Genomic DNA, 12,034 nt, shown 5'->3' on the forward strand with positions numbered 1-12,034 from the left:
CAGCGGCCGCTTCCTTCCAGGTCCCTGGGACCCAAGGGACATCCTGCGGTTGCTGGGGAGGCTCGGGGCAGCGTGTGCTCACCGGCAGTACAGGGAGTCACAGCAGCCTGGAAAGTCAGGTCGCGGGCCCTGCAACCCGGAGCTCTCATTCCTTCTTTAAAGTCACAAATCCGATACCTTCCCTTCCCTTGTGCTCCACGTGTACGACTTCAAATGTCAGAGATACTTTACACAAATAGGTGGAGAAAAGGACTGTTCAGAAAACATTTATTGTAGTTTGATGACACTTAGTCAAACTGTGGTTCTGAAAGCAAAGCAAAAACAATATTAGGAGAAATTTAGGGTGGACAGATTTCTTAGAGATAGTTTATGATTCTACCACTTCAGAAAGAGCAATAATTTACTGAAAATATTTAATTTAAAAAACAGAACTCAGGAACTACTATGACTTTTCAGATGGGGAAAGCAAGCCCCTGGGAGGGTGAGAGCCCAGTCGGGCAGCTACTGGGGGAGGGGCTGGGTGCCACTGACGTTTGTGGCTTCACTCAGCAGGCCGACTGCCCCCTCCCTGAGGCCACTCAGAAGTCACTGGGTGGGGAAGGGGCATTCAAGAGGTAAACATGATTTCAGCAGGGGACAGCCCCTAGGTCCCAAGGGAGGGCTGGTCCTGCAACGGCTGCCTGTACCGGCTGCCTGTACCGGCATCATCTTCACGTGATGAGATGAGAAGGCTGAACGTGAAGACCTTCTTCCAGCTCCTGTGTGAGTGAGAGGGGATTCAGAAAACTGCCACTACGTGGCAGCAGTCACAGCTTTACCGTTCACCAGCTTCCCAGCTGAAGGGTTGTCAGGGCACACAGGTGCACACAGCCACAAAACGCGGCATCTTCTCAAATAATTCCAGAACACGATATAGCACAGCCCCAGCCTCTCCAGCAGGAGATTTCGCTACAGTTTAGGGTAATATTCTGACGATGTGGGGCTTCCCACAGCTACGCAGTCATCTTCCACGAGTCGGGGGTACCCCGCTTCCCGGAGCGGAGGCCTAGTCGTCGTACTGCACTTCCGCCCGGAGCTCCTTGGTGATGTAGTTGGTCAGCATCGCCAGCAGCTGCTGCTGCAGGGCCTCACTGCCCATGACCAGCATGGTCAGCTGCACGGCGTCCGTCCATTCCAGGTGCCTGACGATGGCAGTGGCTTCGTTAAAGAGCTTCTGCTGCTCGGCAGGTGGCAGCTCCATTATGATCTGAGGAACTGGCTTAAACTGTCCACTTGTCATCCACGCGCCTAACAAACCCCCGACGGCCCCCCCTAGAAAACAGGAAGGACTCAATTAGTCGGTCATTTATATTCATAAACGATAGCCACAGGTTCTCGCTGAGTTCACATCTACCGTCGTGACGAGTGGGCACATTCATGAGCGGGTCAGAATGGGCTTGGCTTCATGCCTGCTCCGCCAGGAGGGCAGAGGGCAAAGGTTGACGTGGTCTTTGGTCGATTTGGCTCAGGTAATTGTCACCCAAACATGCCCTCCCCTAAGCTCTGCGCTCACAGTGCAACACAAAGCATCTCCCCTCCTGAGAGCTGTGCTAACTAAAATCCTCTTCGTGGGCAGAAGGTTTCTATGCTTCTCATAAAAATTTCTCTCATCTCAAAGAACAGGGCTGAGAAGCAAATGCATTTTCAGGGAGAACCATCTCAGTGGTGAGGCTGAGTTTCCTCCACTGGCTGGCTAATTTGAGCGTTAGCCCTGAACTTTGAAATTTCCGGTGGAACCACGTGGTTATAAAGGACCCTGCGGACAGATGAGGAGGTATTTTCTCTTGAAGCAATGTTTTTCATACAACCCCTCCAAAGTTGTATGATGATAAATAACAAATTTAATGTATTCAACTACTTCTCTTTCTGCTACCCCAAAAGGGCACAGACATTATTTTTAAATGTCAATTTATTATTATCAAAGTTAAAGCACACTATTGTGGAACTTGAAGACCTTGTATCAATGGAAAGTTCTATTTAACCAGGTCAGGTGCAGTCTGCTACAGGAAGATGTCCTAGGGCAGGGGTCTCAAACTCAGGTGCCTACAGGGGCCAGGCAGGTAGCTGAAAGGAGTGAAGTGAGCTGAGTGGGACTGTGGTGACCTGGAGAGATAGGTCGCTGTCTAAAGGAGACAAGGTTACCCTACGCCAGCCAATTGCGGCCGCATGGAATACCAAATATGTATCTTTTAAAAGTCTTATGATTTTTAAATATGGGCAATCAGATATTGAAAAGACGCAGCCCAGCTGGACTTGGTGACTTTCTTCAAAAGAGTAGAGTATGGAAAGGGGAAACAGTAACTTTGCAGTGGAGAAACCTGGCGGACATGACCTTAGCCAGGTGATCAAGGCGAGCATCACAAGAGAGGTCCTGTAGGTGTCATGTGTCCCTGAAATGTGTGACAAGAAGGGCGCTGCACCTCCACGGTATTCTTTCCAAAGATCCATAACCACAGTCTACTCATGAGAAAGACATCAGGCAAACCCAAATTGAGAGGAGTTCTCCAAAATACCTGACCAGTACTCCTCAAAAGTATCAAAGTGGTAAAAAACAAGACCGGAGAAACCCTCAGAATGGGAGAAAATATTTGCAAATGAAGCAACCGACATGGGATTAATCTCCAAAATATACAAACCGCTCATGCAGCTCAATATCAAAAAAAAAAAAACAACCCAATTCAAAAATGGGTGGAAGATCTAAATAGACATTTCTCCAAAGAAGATATACAGATGGCTAAAAAGCACATTAAAAGATGCTCAACGTTACTAATTATTAGAGAAATGCAAATCAAAACTACAGTGAGGTACCACCTCACACCAGTCAGAATGGCCATCATCAAGAAATCTACAAACAGTAAATGCTGGAGAGGGTGTGGAGAAAAGGGAACCCTCATGCACTGTTGGTGGGAACGTAAACTGGTACAGCCACTATGGAGAAGAGTATGGAGGTTCCTTAAAAAACTAAAAATAGAGCTACCATATGATCCAGCAATCCCACTCCTGGGCATATATCTGGAGAAAACCATAATTCGAAAAGATACATGCACCCCAATGTTCGTTGCAGTAGTATTTACAATAGCCAGGACATGGGAGCAACCTAAATGTCCATCGACAGAGGAATAGATAAAGAAGGTGTGGTACCTATACACAATGGAATATTACTCAGACATAAAAAAGAATGAAATAATGCCATTTGCAGCAACATGGATGGACCTAGAGATTGTCATACTGAGTAAAGTAAGTCAGACAGAGAAAGACAAATATCATATGATATCACTTATATGTGAAATCTAAAAAAAGGTACAAATGAACTTATCTACAAAACAGAAAGAGTTACACATGTAGAAAACAAACTTATGGTTACCAAGGGGTAAGGGGGAGGGATAAACTGGAAGAATGGGATTGACATATACACACTACTATATATAAAACAGAAAACTAATAAGGACATACCGTATAGCACAGGGAACTCTACTCAATACTCTGTAATGGCCTATATGGGAAAAGAATCAAAAAAAGAGTGGGGTAAAAAAAACAAGACTGGGGAGACTAAAGAGACATGACGATTAAGTGCAATGTGCTGTCTTGTGCCGGATCTGGGACAGAAAAAGATCATGGATGCAGAAACTGATAAAATCCAAATACAGTCTGAAGGATAGTTGATAGTAATGTTAGTGTTGGTTTCTTAGTTTTGACAAGTGTACCTTGGTAATATAGGAACTGAAACTGGGTGAGAGATATATGGGAATTCTCGGCATTATTTTTGCAACTTCTCTGTAAATCTAATATTATTCCAAAGTAAAAAGTTTATCTAAAAGAATGCAGTCCAGGCCAGAGAGAACCCATTTGCAAGCTGGACTCAGCCAACAGTAAGTAAATCTTGCACCGTCTCAGGAAACCAAGTGTGGAGGCACCTGGTAGCACACACCTTCTCTGGGGACCAGCCAGCCTCATGTCCTAGAGGCTGAACACTGCCCTTCGACAGCTTCCCCCCCAACCCCCGTCTGAAAATAAGGAGCATTCTAGGGAGGGAGGGCCAGTCATTTACAAGTTTTACTGAACTTTTCCCCATGACACCAGTGAAACACTTAAGAGCTGATAAGAGTTGCACTCATCTGCACTAAACCTTTATGAGAACATCAATATTTGATTTAGAGCAGCACTTAATGCAAAAAGTCGCCAGGAAATATCGACCAGAAAATTACCAACTCTTCGGAAAAGAGAAAATTCCTTTGTTTTCCAGGTAAAATGATGCTCCTGCCCACGACCAGGGGCTGCAAGTAGCGAATCCCTGGGGTTCTCTTTGCAGACATCCTGTTCTCTACCAGCTTTTACTCAATCTGAATAAAATATGTCCTCCCCAAATGGCATTTGGGCACAGCTATATGATAAATGATCCCAGCTAGCCTTCCCTGAGCACATTAGATGGGGTGGGACAAAGATATAGGATGTCACTGAGGAAGAAGGCAATGGCCTTGTCTCCTCCCTCACGGGCTACTTCCTGGATGGCAAGCAGCTGAAGTCAAGACTCACTAATTCACAGAGTTTGGAAATGGAGATGCATAGATGGAAGGTCTGGGGCCACCCACAAGCTGATTTTTCTCCCCGGTGTGGGCTCAGCTTAATACAGTGTCCTTGAATGTCAATGCTGCTACCAGAGGGAAGAACAGAGCAGGAAGCCTTACTGGTGAGCTGGGACACAGAAACCAACCTCAGCAGAAAAGCAGTCACCTCTCCAGCCCGTATTCATGTGAAGACTGCAAGCCATATAGAAAGGAATTCCACCAGACTGTGAGCTTTCCCAGGCCCTGTATCCCAGCACAGGCTGCCTGGCACAGAGGAGGCATTCAGTAAATATTTACTGAGCCCAATGCAGCAGACTATGCCTTAAGCCGATGCCCCTGTGTTGCAGGGTCCATCTGAGGCACCTCGAGGGAGGCCTTATCTGGCCCCTCCTCAAGTCAGGCCTGGACAGCAGCCAGCTCTCTGACACCACCCCTACCTAGCCCATGGTTTGGGCCACAGAGGAATTCTTCCTGCTCCTAATCCAAAGGAAGCAACTTCATTCTAGCAACAATGAATGATAGGAAAATCAGCCAAAGTTTCATTTATTGACAGAAACGGGTTCCCAAATAGAAGCAGGTGGTAAAAGAAGGGGACAGGGATGACCACCCTAGGAGTTCGCTTATTGCTTTTCCTGCATTGGACTGCTTGCTTTCAGAATGGGGAAGCGCTGTGGGAACGAGCTTATGTAAAGTGGCTCTATAGCATCAGCCCCCAGTAGGTGCCTGGCAAATCTCAGCTTCCTCTCTGGATGTGTAATGGTGATGCGGGGAGGGAGACTGTCCAAGGGACCCAGGACACCCTAAAATCTTCAGACTCTAAGACACATCCCTGGGGGGAAAGGTGTCCTCCAGGTCTGCATGACACAGATGCCATTTGAGAGAGCCCTGCACTTCTGAGACATTCACACAGAAGCTCGTGTTTTTAACAGGATGAATTATGTACCCAAAGATCATTTCACAGAAGCAACCTCAACTCAACAAACTTCTCACACAGGACAGAGGCTTTTATGAGGTCTCTGTGGTTTCAAAGGTCTTTTTTTCCCAACAACTGCACTGTCCCTGTGAGGCACTTGCACTTACCAACGGCTAGTCCTGGTGGGCCGCCCACCAAACCACCAACAAAGGCCACGGCCCCTGTGACCAGGGCGCCCCTCCCGGAGTGCCTGACGGCCGCCCGCATTTTCCTCTCCTCGGAGATGGAGCACAGCAGCCTCATGATGTCCTCCAACGCGACGGGCATCGCAGCAGACCTTGAAGGAAGCATTCCAAAGGAGAGTTTTAATGAGTGAAGCGTATTTCTACCCAAATGTTACTCTTCCTAAAGTTTTAAGGAAGGTTCCCCATTTTTGGTACAGAACAGTATCTCTGCTGTATGCACAATGACAGCACCCACCCCAGTCATGTGCCAAGTCCTTTGCCAAAGAGAAAGCAGGACAGCTTTCAGTTAATAAGCAGACTGAATCAGCAGAGTGGATGAAAGGTCTTCTCTGCCCTCTGATTAACTTCTGATTTACAACAGGTTAAGGAGCAACCCTGCCCACATGTTCCACCAGTTCATCACAAGTGAGGCAAGTCTGAGCTCTCTTGCATCAGGGCCTTTCAGCTGGCTCAGGCAATCCCCGAGCACAAACCTTGGCCGAGTGCACAAAGTCCCAGCCCCCTGTCGTCTCCTGTGTGACAGGGCATCTCAGCCCACACCAAGCCAGAGAAGGGGAAAGCACAGGACTCTGCAACCACACAGCCTTCACCCACTGGATGACCCTGAGCAGAATGGCAGATTCCTCACCTGTAAGATGGAGATAAACCACCTACAGGCTGGATTCTTGCAAGGTGTAAGTAGAATGGAAGCAAAGTGCCTGGAGCGAGTCTGGAACACTGCAGACTCTCAGACATGATGGCTCTAAATGAACGTTTGGTTCCTAACATACACCACTGGCTTCTATAAGCAACCACTCATCGAGACAATCCAGTTCTACTCATGAGACATCAAAGGCAAGGACAGGATGATGTAGTAAGATGAAACAACCAGAGAATAAAAGAAATCAAAGAATTCCAGGGGTTTGCATATGGATGGACAGATGACAGATGGATGGATGTACTTTGGAACAATGACCTTTAGAACAATTCTCTGGGGTCAGGAAACTGTTTGCCACACTAGCAGGAAAAGGACAGGCAGGGGCAAGAGTGAGGGCAGGGCAGGCTCCGCCCCAAGGTTGGTGGGAATGGAGAGCTTTGGCACTGATCGGCCACCTGGCAGGATAGGAAGTAAAATCAAAGCAGCAATGAGCAGGTGATTCTCCTTCCAGCTTCGGCTAGACCCAAGGCTCGGTGGGCACTTTCCTTTCTCACCAACACTCCCCTTTTCATTTAAGGCTGAGACATGCAAATATTCACTAAAGGAACTCGACTGTGGAAGTTTGGAGCAGACCCTATTACTCACTATCTTTTGGATATATGAGGTTTTTTTTTTAAACCCAAGGATAATCTAGAATTAGTCTCTAATGTAAAATTATCCTCCCGATCCCGAGAGAGAATTCTGAGCCCTTAGAACACATCTGTGGATCTCCTGTATCACCAGTCAGAACGTCTTTGTAGTTCCAGGAGAGGTAAGAGGGATCCTGTGCTCCAGCCCCTGTAAATTTCCCCTCTTTTTCTTTTATATTCTTGACATCAGTGATTCTCCACCAGTGCATAGGAGTCACTGAAGATCTTGTTAAACACGGCCCCTATGGGCAGGGTGAGATTCTGTATTTACATGCACCCCCAGGTGATCTTCTGCCCTCACTTTGGACAGCAAGAGTCTATGAGAGCATGACTCAAGATGTCTGACGTCTGTTACTCAGTCCTTGAGTTCAGAAATGCAAAGAGGCATCCCCCAGATGTGTCTGTTCACCAGGGGTGTGAGAGGCAGTGAAGGGGCAGTCCTGCAGGGTTGCCCAAGGGACTAGAGGAGAATTCAAGTGTGTTTGTCCTTGCTCTGGCTCCCAAGTGTCCTGGATCTGCTAAAATGCCTGCTAGCTTCCAGGCCCCTCTTCTCACCAGCGGTGACCACGTGTAGACAGAGCACATGCCCCCTCCTCCTCCCTGCGAGAGAGCCCCCTTCCACCCTTCCAGAGGTCAAGAATTTTCCAGGCACAAATGTCAAGATAACATTATAGCATTATTAACAGCGAAGGAACTGCACTTAGAAATGGGGGGAGAGAGAGTAACCTGATTTACACAATAGCCATGGTGCTGTAAAGCTATGCAAACAAAATGTTTAATTTCAAGTACATATTAAGATAACCAAAGGAATTAATTTCATGGTAAAACCTTTCAAAAAGCTAAAAATCCTCCTGTAAAATATCTAGTCACCTTCTAGCTTAGCTCTGGTTTATATCCAGCTTTTTATCTGTCACTTATGCTGAAAAAAGGGAGATGAAGCACAGGTCCCTCGAAGGCCCCTCTGGAGGCTGCAATGAGCCTCCCATTCCCAGAGGCATGAAGACCCTGAGCCTTGCCATGCTTGATCTGCAAGTCTGGCTTCTAGGCCAGTGTACTCTGCCCAGATGCCACTCCTAAAACAGGTTTTCTGCAGAATTATGGATCTCTACTCTTGAAACAGTTTCTGCACAGTAAGAAAAGGTATGTAAAAGAGGCAGGAAATAGACATATACCCACTTCACCCTCTACTGTCTATTAAAAAAAAAACCCCACAAAACAGAAAACAAAAAAACAGCTTCCAACCTGCTCTGAATGACTTTAAGTCGAAACCCACAGGGGCTAATGAGGCATCACTGTGCAAACGCCACTTCCAACCTCCACTTAGCCCAGTTGGGCCAGCACAAGGCACAAGCCCAGAGCTCTGTAGGACTGGAGAGCCAGCAGGTGTCATGGTGTGTGGGAGGGGAGGCAAGGAAGTGGCCTGATTCCAGCTGGGTTCAATGGTTCCACACCATGGGTAGAGAGGTGGCATTGTGGCTGCCTCCATCCAAGGGAACGCTGGTTTAATTTCCTTCTAAGAATCATTTTAGAAGTTAGAGCATCAGTAGACTCTTGTTGTGGAAGAAAGGTTTGCAGCCCCATCTCCTGAGCCCTTGCTAAAAAGCTCAGCCTCCCAACTTCTCCAGGCCTGCCAGATTGAGGAGGGAAGCCAGTCCTGCTTCTCCTTCTCCCACTCCAGCTGCCTTTGTCTGTAAGCGGTAGAGAAGTGGGTGAGGAGGGAGGAGACAGGAGCACTCTGATGGGGACAGACCTCAATGGGGCGGGAGTGTGCCTCCCCCCATATCACACTTATTTCAGAATCAGATTTGTCTACGAAACAGGCTCCGGTCACAGGAAGCCCATCTGCCAGCCACAGGGAAGGCAAATGCCAATGTGAAGCCCTGGTTTCTTGTGAGCACCCAGGCTGGTCTGCCGATTACCGCAGGGATCTGGGGGAGAGGGAGATGAGTCCGTCCCTGGGACTGCAGCCTGGCTTTCTGAGGTGGACCAGATTGTGAGAGATGAGGAGGGGAAGGCTGCAGAGCTAACACTGACCTCCATGCACACAGCTCTTTTTAAAAATTAGAAAAGCAGGGCCTCTTAAGAATCACCTGCAATCCTCAGTACTTTCTACTTTGCTCGTGAAATTTACAAAGCTCCAGCATGCCCACTGGCTCCTATAAACCGTGTCTTTCCACCTCTCTACTCCCCAGGGTAAAGATTGGATCCCATCAGCAAACATTGTCAGATTAGCCCACAGACTTTTTAAAAACGAATTAGTTGCCAGAATTTAAAATCAAGAGATTTCACATACTCCTCAGACTTCTGATTTCTCCTGAAAAATCAAAAGCACAAGCCACACTCGGGCCGCCATCTGCAGCAACCCAGGCCAGAGCCGAGCAGGACCCTAGCGGAGCACACCTTACCTACCTACCTGGCCCACGAGCAGGTCTCTTCACACCCTCTCAAAATATTCCTATTTCTTTTTGTTTGTTTGTTTTAAAGCCTAAAGAAGCTACCAGTCCCCACAAAGCTAATCTCCCCCAGCCCCTAAATCAGTAACATCCTTTCCTGATCATCTCTAAACTAGCGTCCAGATTCTCTTCCCAGAGGGCAAGGCCAAGGGTGCTCCGCCCTGCGGATATAACACCAGCCACACGCACCGCAGTTCCTGCGGGAAGTGACACGCGCGGGCACACGCACACACAGGAGTTCCTGCGGGAGGGGACACGCACACACAGCCCTCCGTGTCCCCCCGTTTCTCCATATGGAAAATAAATGCACGAAGAGCGTGCGCCCGGCACGGGAGGGCCACGCCCGCGGCCAGCCAGCACGCCAGCCGCTCCGGGCGCCCCTCCCCCTCCCGGCTCCAGCAGCTCGGAGCCCTTTACCTGCGGAGGCGGCGCCGCGAGGTCACAGGCCGGCAGGCGCGGGGACACCAGGCCGCCCCGCCCGGCGCGCAGGCCCCACCCTCCCGCCTTCCGGCTCTTCAGCGCTGGGCCTTCCGGGGCACCACCCACCTGGTCGCGCAGCCGCTGCCGCCGCGCTCCCGGCCCAGACCCGGCTCCGGGAGCGGCCCTCCCGGATGCGGCACCTGGAGTGGGGTCGCTGGGCCCCGAGGCCGCGCGCACCCAGGCCCTCCACCCCGTCCACACCCGTTTTAGGTCGGGGTTCCCTTGGACCTTGCTCAAGCCCGGGCTCCTCCTGGGAAACCCCTTCTCTCTTTGGCCCTTCGCTCAGGACCTAGGGACCCCTCCCTTCCCCCCATTTCCGGAGCGGGAGAAAGCACGGCAGCCTTGGCAAGTAAAGGCGCTGAATTAATATTCGGTGAATATTCAGGGCAGAGTCAAACATCAGCTGGCCGCAGTGCGGGCACTGGCGGCATCTGGATCTGGGGGTTTGAAAAGGCCTAGCGCCACCTTTGCTCCTGGGGTTCCAAGGTTAGAGGAGGTGCAGTTTCGGGGCAAAGCTGAGGTTGGGGAGCCTCTTGGGAGGGTGCAAAGGCTGAGGGTGGTGGGTAACAGAAAGGCCAGGGAATACTTTAGAGGGCATATGGAGAAGGCTTCCCCCCATCTCCTCCGAGCCCCCCCACACAAGATCTGGCCTGGTACCATCTCAAATCTGAAAACGACTTCTGGGGGCTTTCCGTGCACTGTCTCACTCAATCCTGACAGCAAACCTGCAACGTAGGCATGGTTGCCATTGCCATATTACAGACAGGAGAAGGGAGGCAGCAAGGCGCAGAGAGATTGGTCTACCCAAGGCCACCAAGATAGGGAGTGTCAGGGTCCAGACTCCATCTTGGGTCCACCTGCCTCAAAGCCCCTGCTTGTAACCAGCACTCTGCCTTGCTCTCCCGGGTGCTGTGGGCATCCAGAGGGTGAGCCTCTTTCACACTAACAGAACAATTTTGTTACTTTTCTTTTTTTTTTTTAAATGGGAAAGTACTTTGGGTATGTTTGTTTGTGAACTATAGATATATAGATACATATCTCACTTTACTGAAGTATGATTGACATACAAAAAGCTATACGTATTCAATGTATACAAAACCTGATGAGTTTAGGGATGAGTTTATACCCGTGAAACCATCACCACCATCGAGGCCATAAATACAGACATCGCCTCTGGACGTTTTGTCTGGCCCCCTTTATTATTATTATTATGATTTGTGTTTGGGTATGTGGTAAGAATACTTAACATAAGATCTACTCTCTTAGCAAACTTTAGTGTACAGTACGGTATTGTTAGCTATAGATACTATTCTGTATAGTAGATCTCTAGAACTTATTTGTCTTAGTTAACTGAAACTTTGTATTCTTTATCATCATTTTGTCACTTCTGTTTCCCCTCTGTCCCCATTGTGAGAAAGGGCCTAAAGCATTAACCAGAGTTCCCCTGGCCACAGTGAAATAACCCCATCCGTTTCTGAATAGGACCTTTTGTATGAGTTTGGGTAATTTTCAAGAGTGAAAATTAACCAAAGTTAAGAATAGCCCAACTCCCTGGGGTGTCTCCAGGCATGGGCCTGGGTGAGATTCTCCTGTTTCTCTGCAGGCAGCTCCCTCTGGCGGCCCATTAAGGAACTGGGCCTGCTCACTTCCCCAGAGATGGGGAGGAGAGGACAGTAGGGAAGGAAAGATGCTGGAAGGGAAAGAAACTTCAAGGTTGGGACCCTCTAGAGAAGGTTAGCTATAAGAAGTCAGGCAAACATACAACCCATCAGCAACTTGGGAACTTCATTCTGATATGAATAAAGTCATAAAATGCACACACCAAAGCCCATAAATATAACACGTGATACCACATTCTCATAATAGCAGCTGGACCTCCTGCGAAGTGGGTCCCATGAATGAGGTGCACAGTGGGGTCTCCATCATGGTGTGGTGACTGTGCACTGACCCGGCATCCAGCTAGTGCTTTCATAATGCTTATGGTCTTAAGGTCTGGCTGGATGACCTTGGGAA

At 48.8% G+C, this 12,034-nt stretch overlaps 1 protein-coding gene across 2 annotated transcripts; it reads right to left on the minus strand.

Annotated features, from left to right (window-relative positions):
* Window positions 1-240: 240 nt before the first annotated feature.
* Window positions 241-10,077, minus strand: C19H19orf12 (chromosome 19 C19orf12 homolog). Of its 2 annotated transcripts, none has more exons than XM_007165030.2 (3): window positions 9,959-10,077; window positions 5,685-5,854; window positions 241-1,311 (listed from the first exon to the last, which is right to left on the minus strand). In XM_007165030.2, exons 2-3 carry the CDS (start codon window positions 5,842-5,844, stop codon window positions 1,046-1,048), a joined length of 426 nt encoding a protein of 141 aa, XP_007165092.2. In that variant the 5' UTR covers window positions 5,845-5,854; window positions 9,959-10,077; the 3' UTR covers window positions 241-1,045. The 2 variants fall into 2 exon arrangements, with proteins under 2 accessions (XP_007165092.2, XP_057391025.1); XM_057535042.1 differs by lacking the exon at window positions 9,959-10,077 and adding an exon at window positions 5,998-6,123.
* Between the last annotated feature and the right edge of the window lie 1,957 nt (window positions 10,078-12,034).

This window comes from Balaenoptera acutorostrata, chromosome 19 (genome assembly GCF_949987535.1).
Source record: "Balaenoptera acutorostrata chromosome 19, mBalAcu1.1, whole genome shotgun sequence".
NCBI lineage: Eukaryota > Metazoa > Chordata > Mammalia > Artiodactyla > Balaenopteridae > Balaenoptera > Balaenoptera acutorostrata.

What these genes read in the sequence shown, in the direction of transcription:
- C19H19orf12 (XM_007165030.2), bottom strand. Translation starts at nt 5,844, where the DNA reads ATGCCCGTCGCGTTGGAGGACATCATGAGGCTGCTGTGCTCCATCTCC. An exon ending in CCCACCAGGACTAGCCGTTG is followed by an intron (nt 1,312 to 5,684) that starts GTAAGTGCAAGT and finishes CCTGTTTTCTAG; the next exon opens with GGGGGGCCGTCGGGGGTTTG.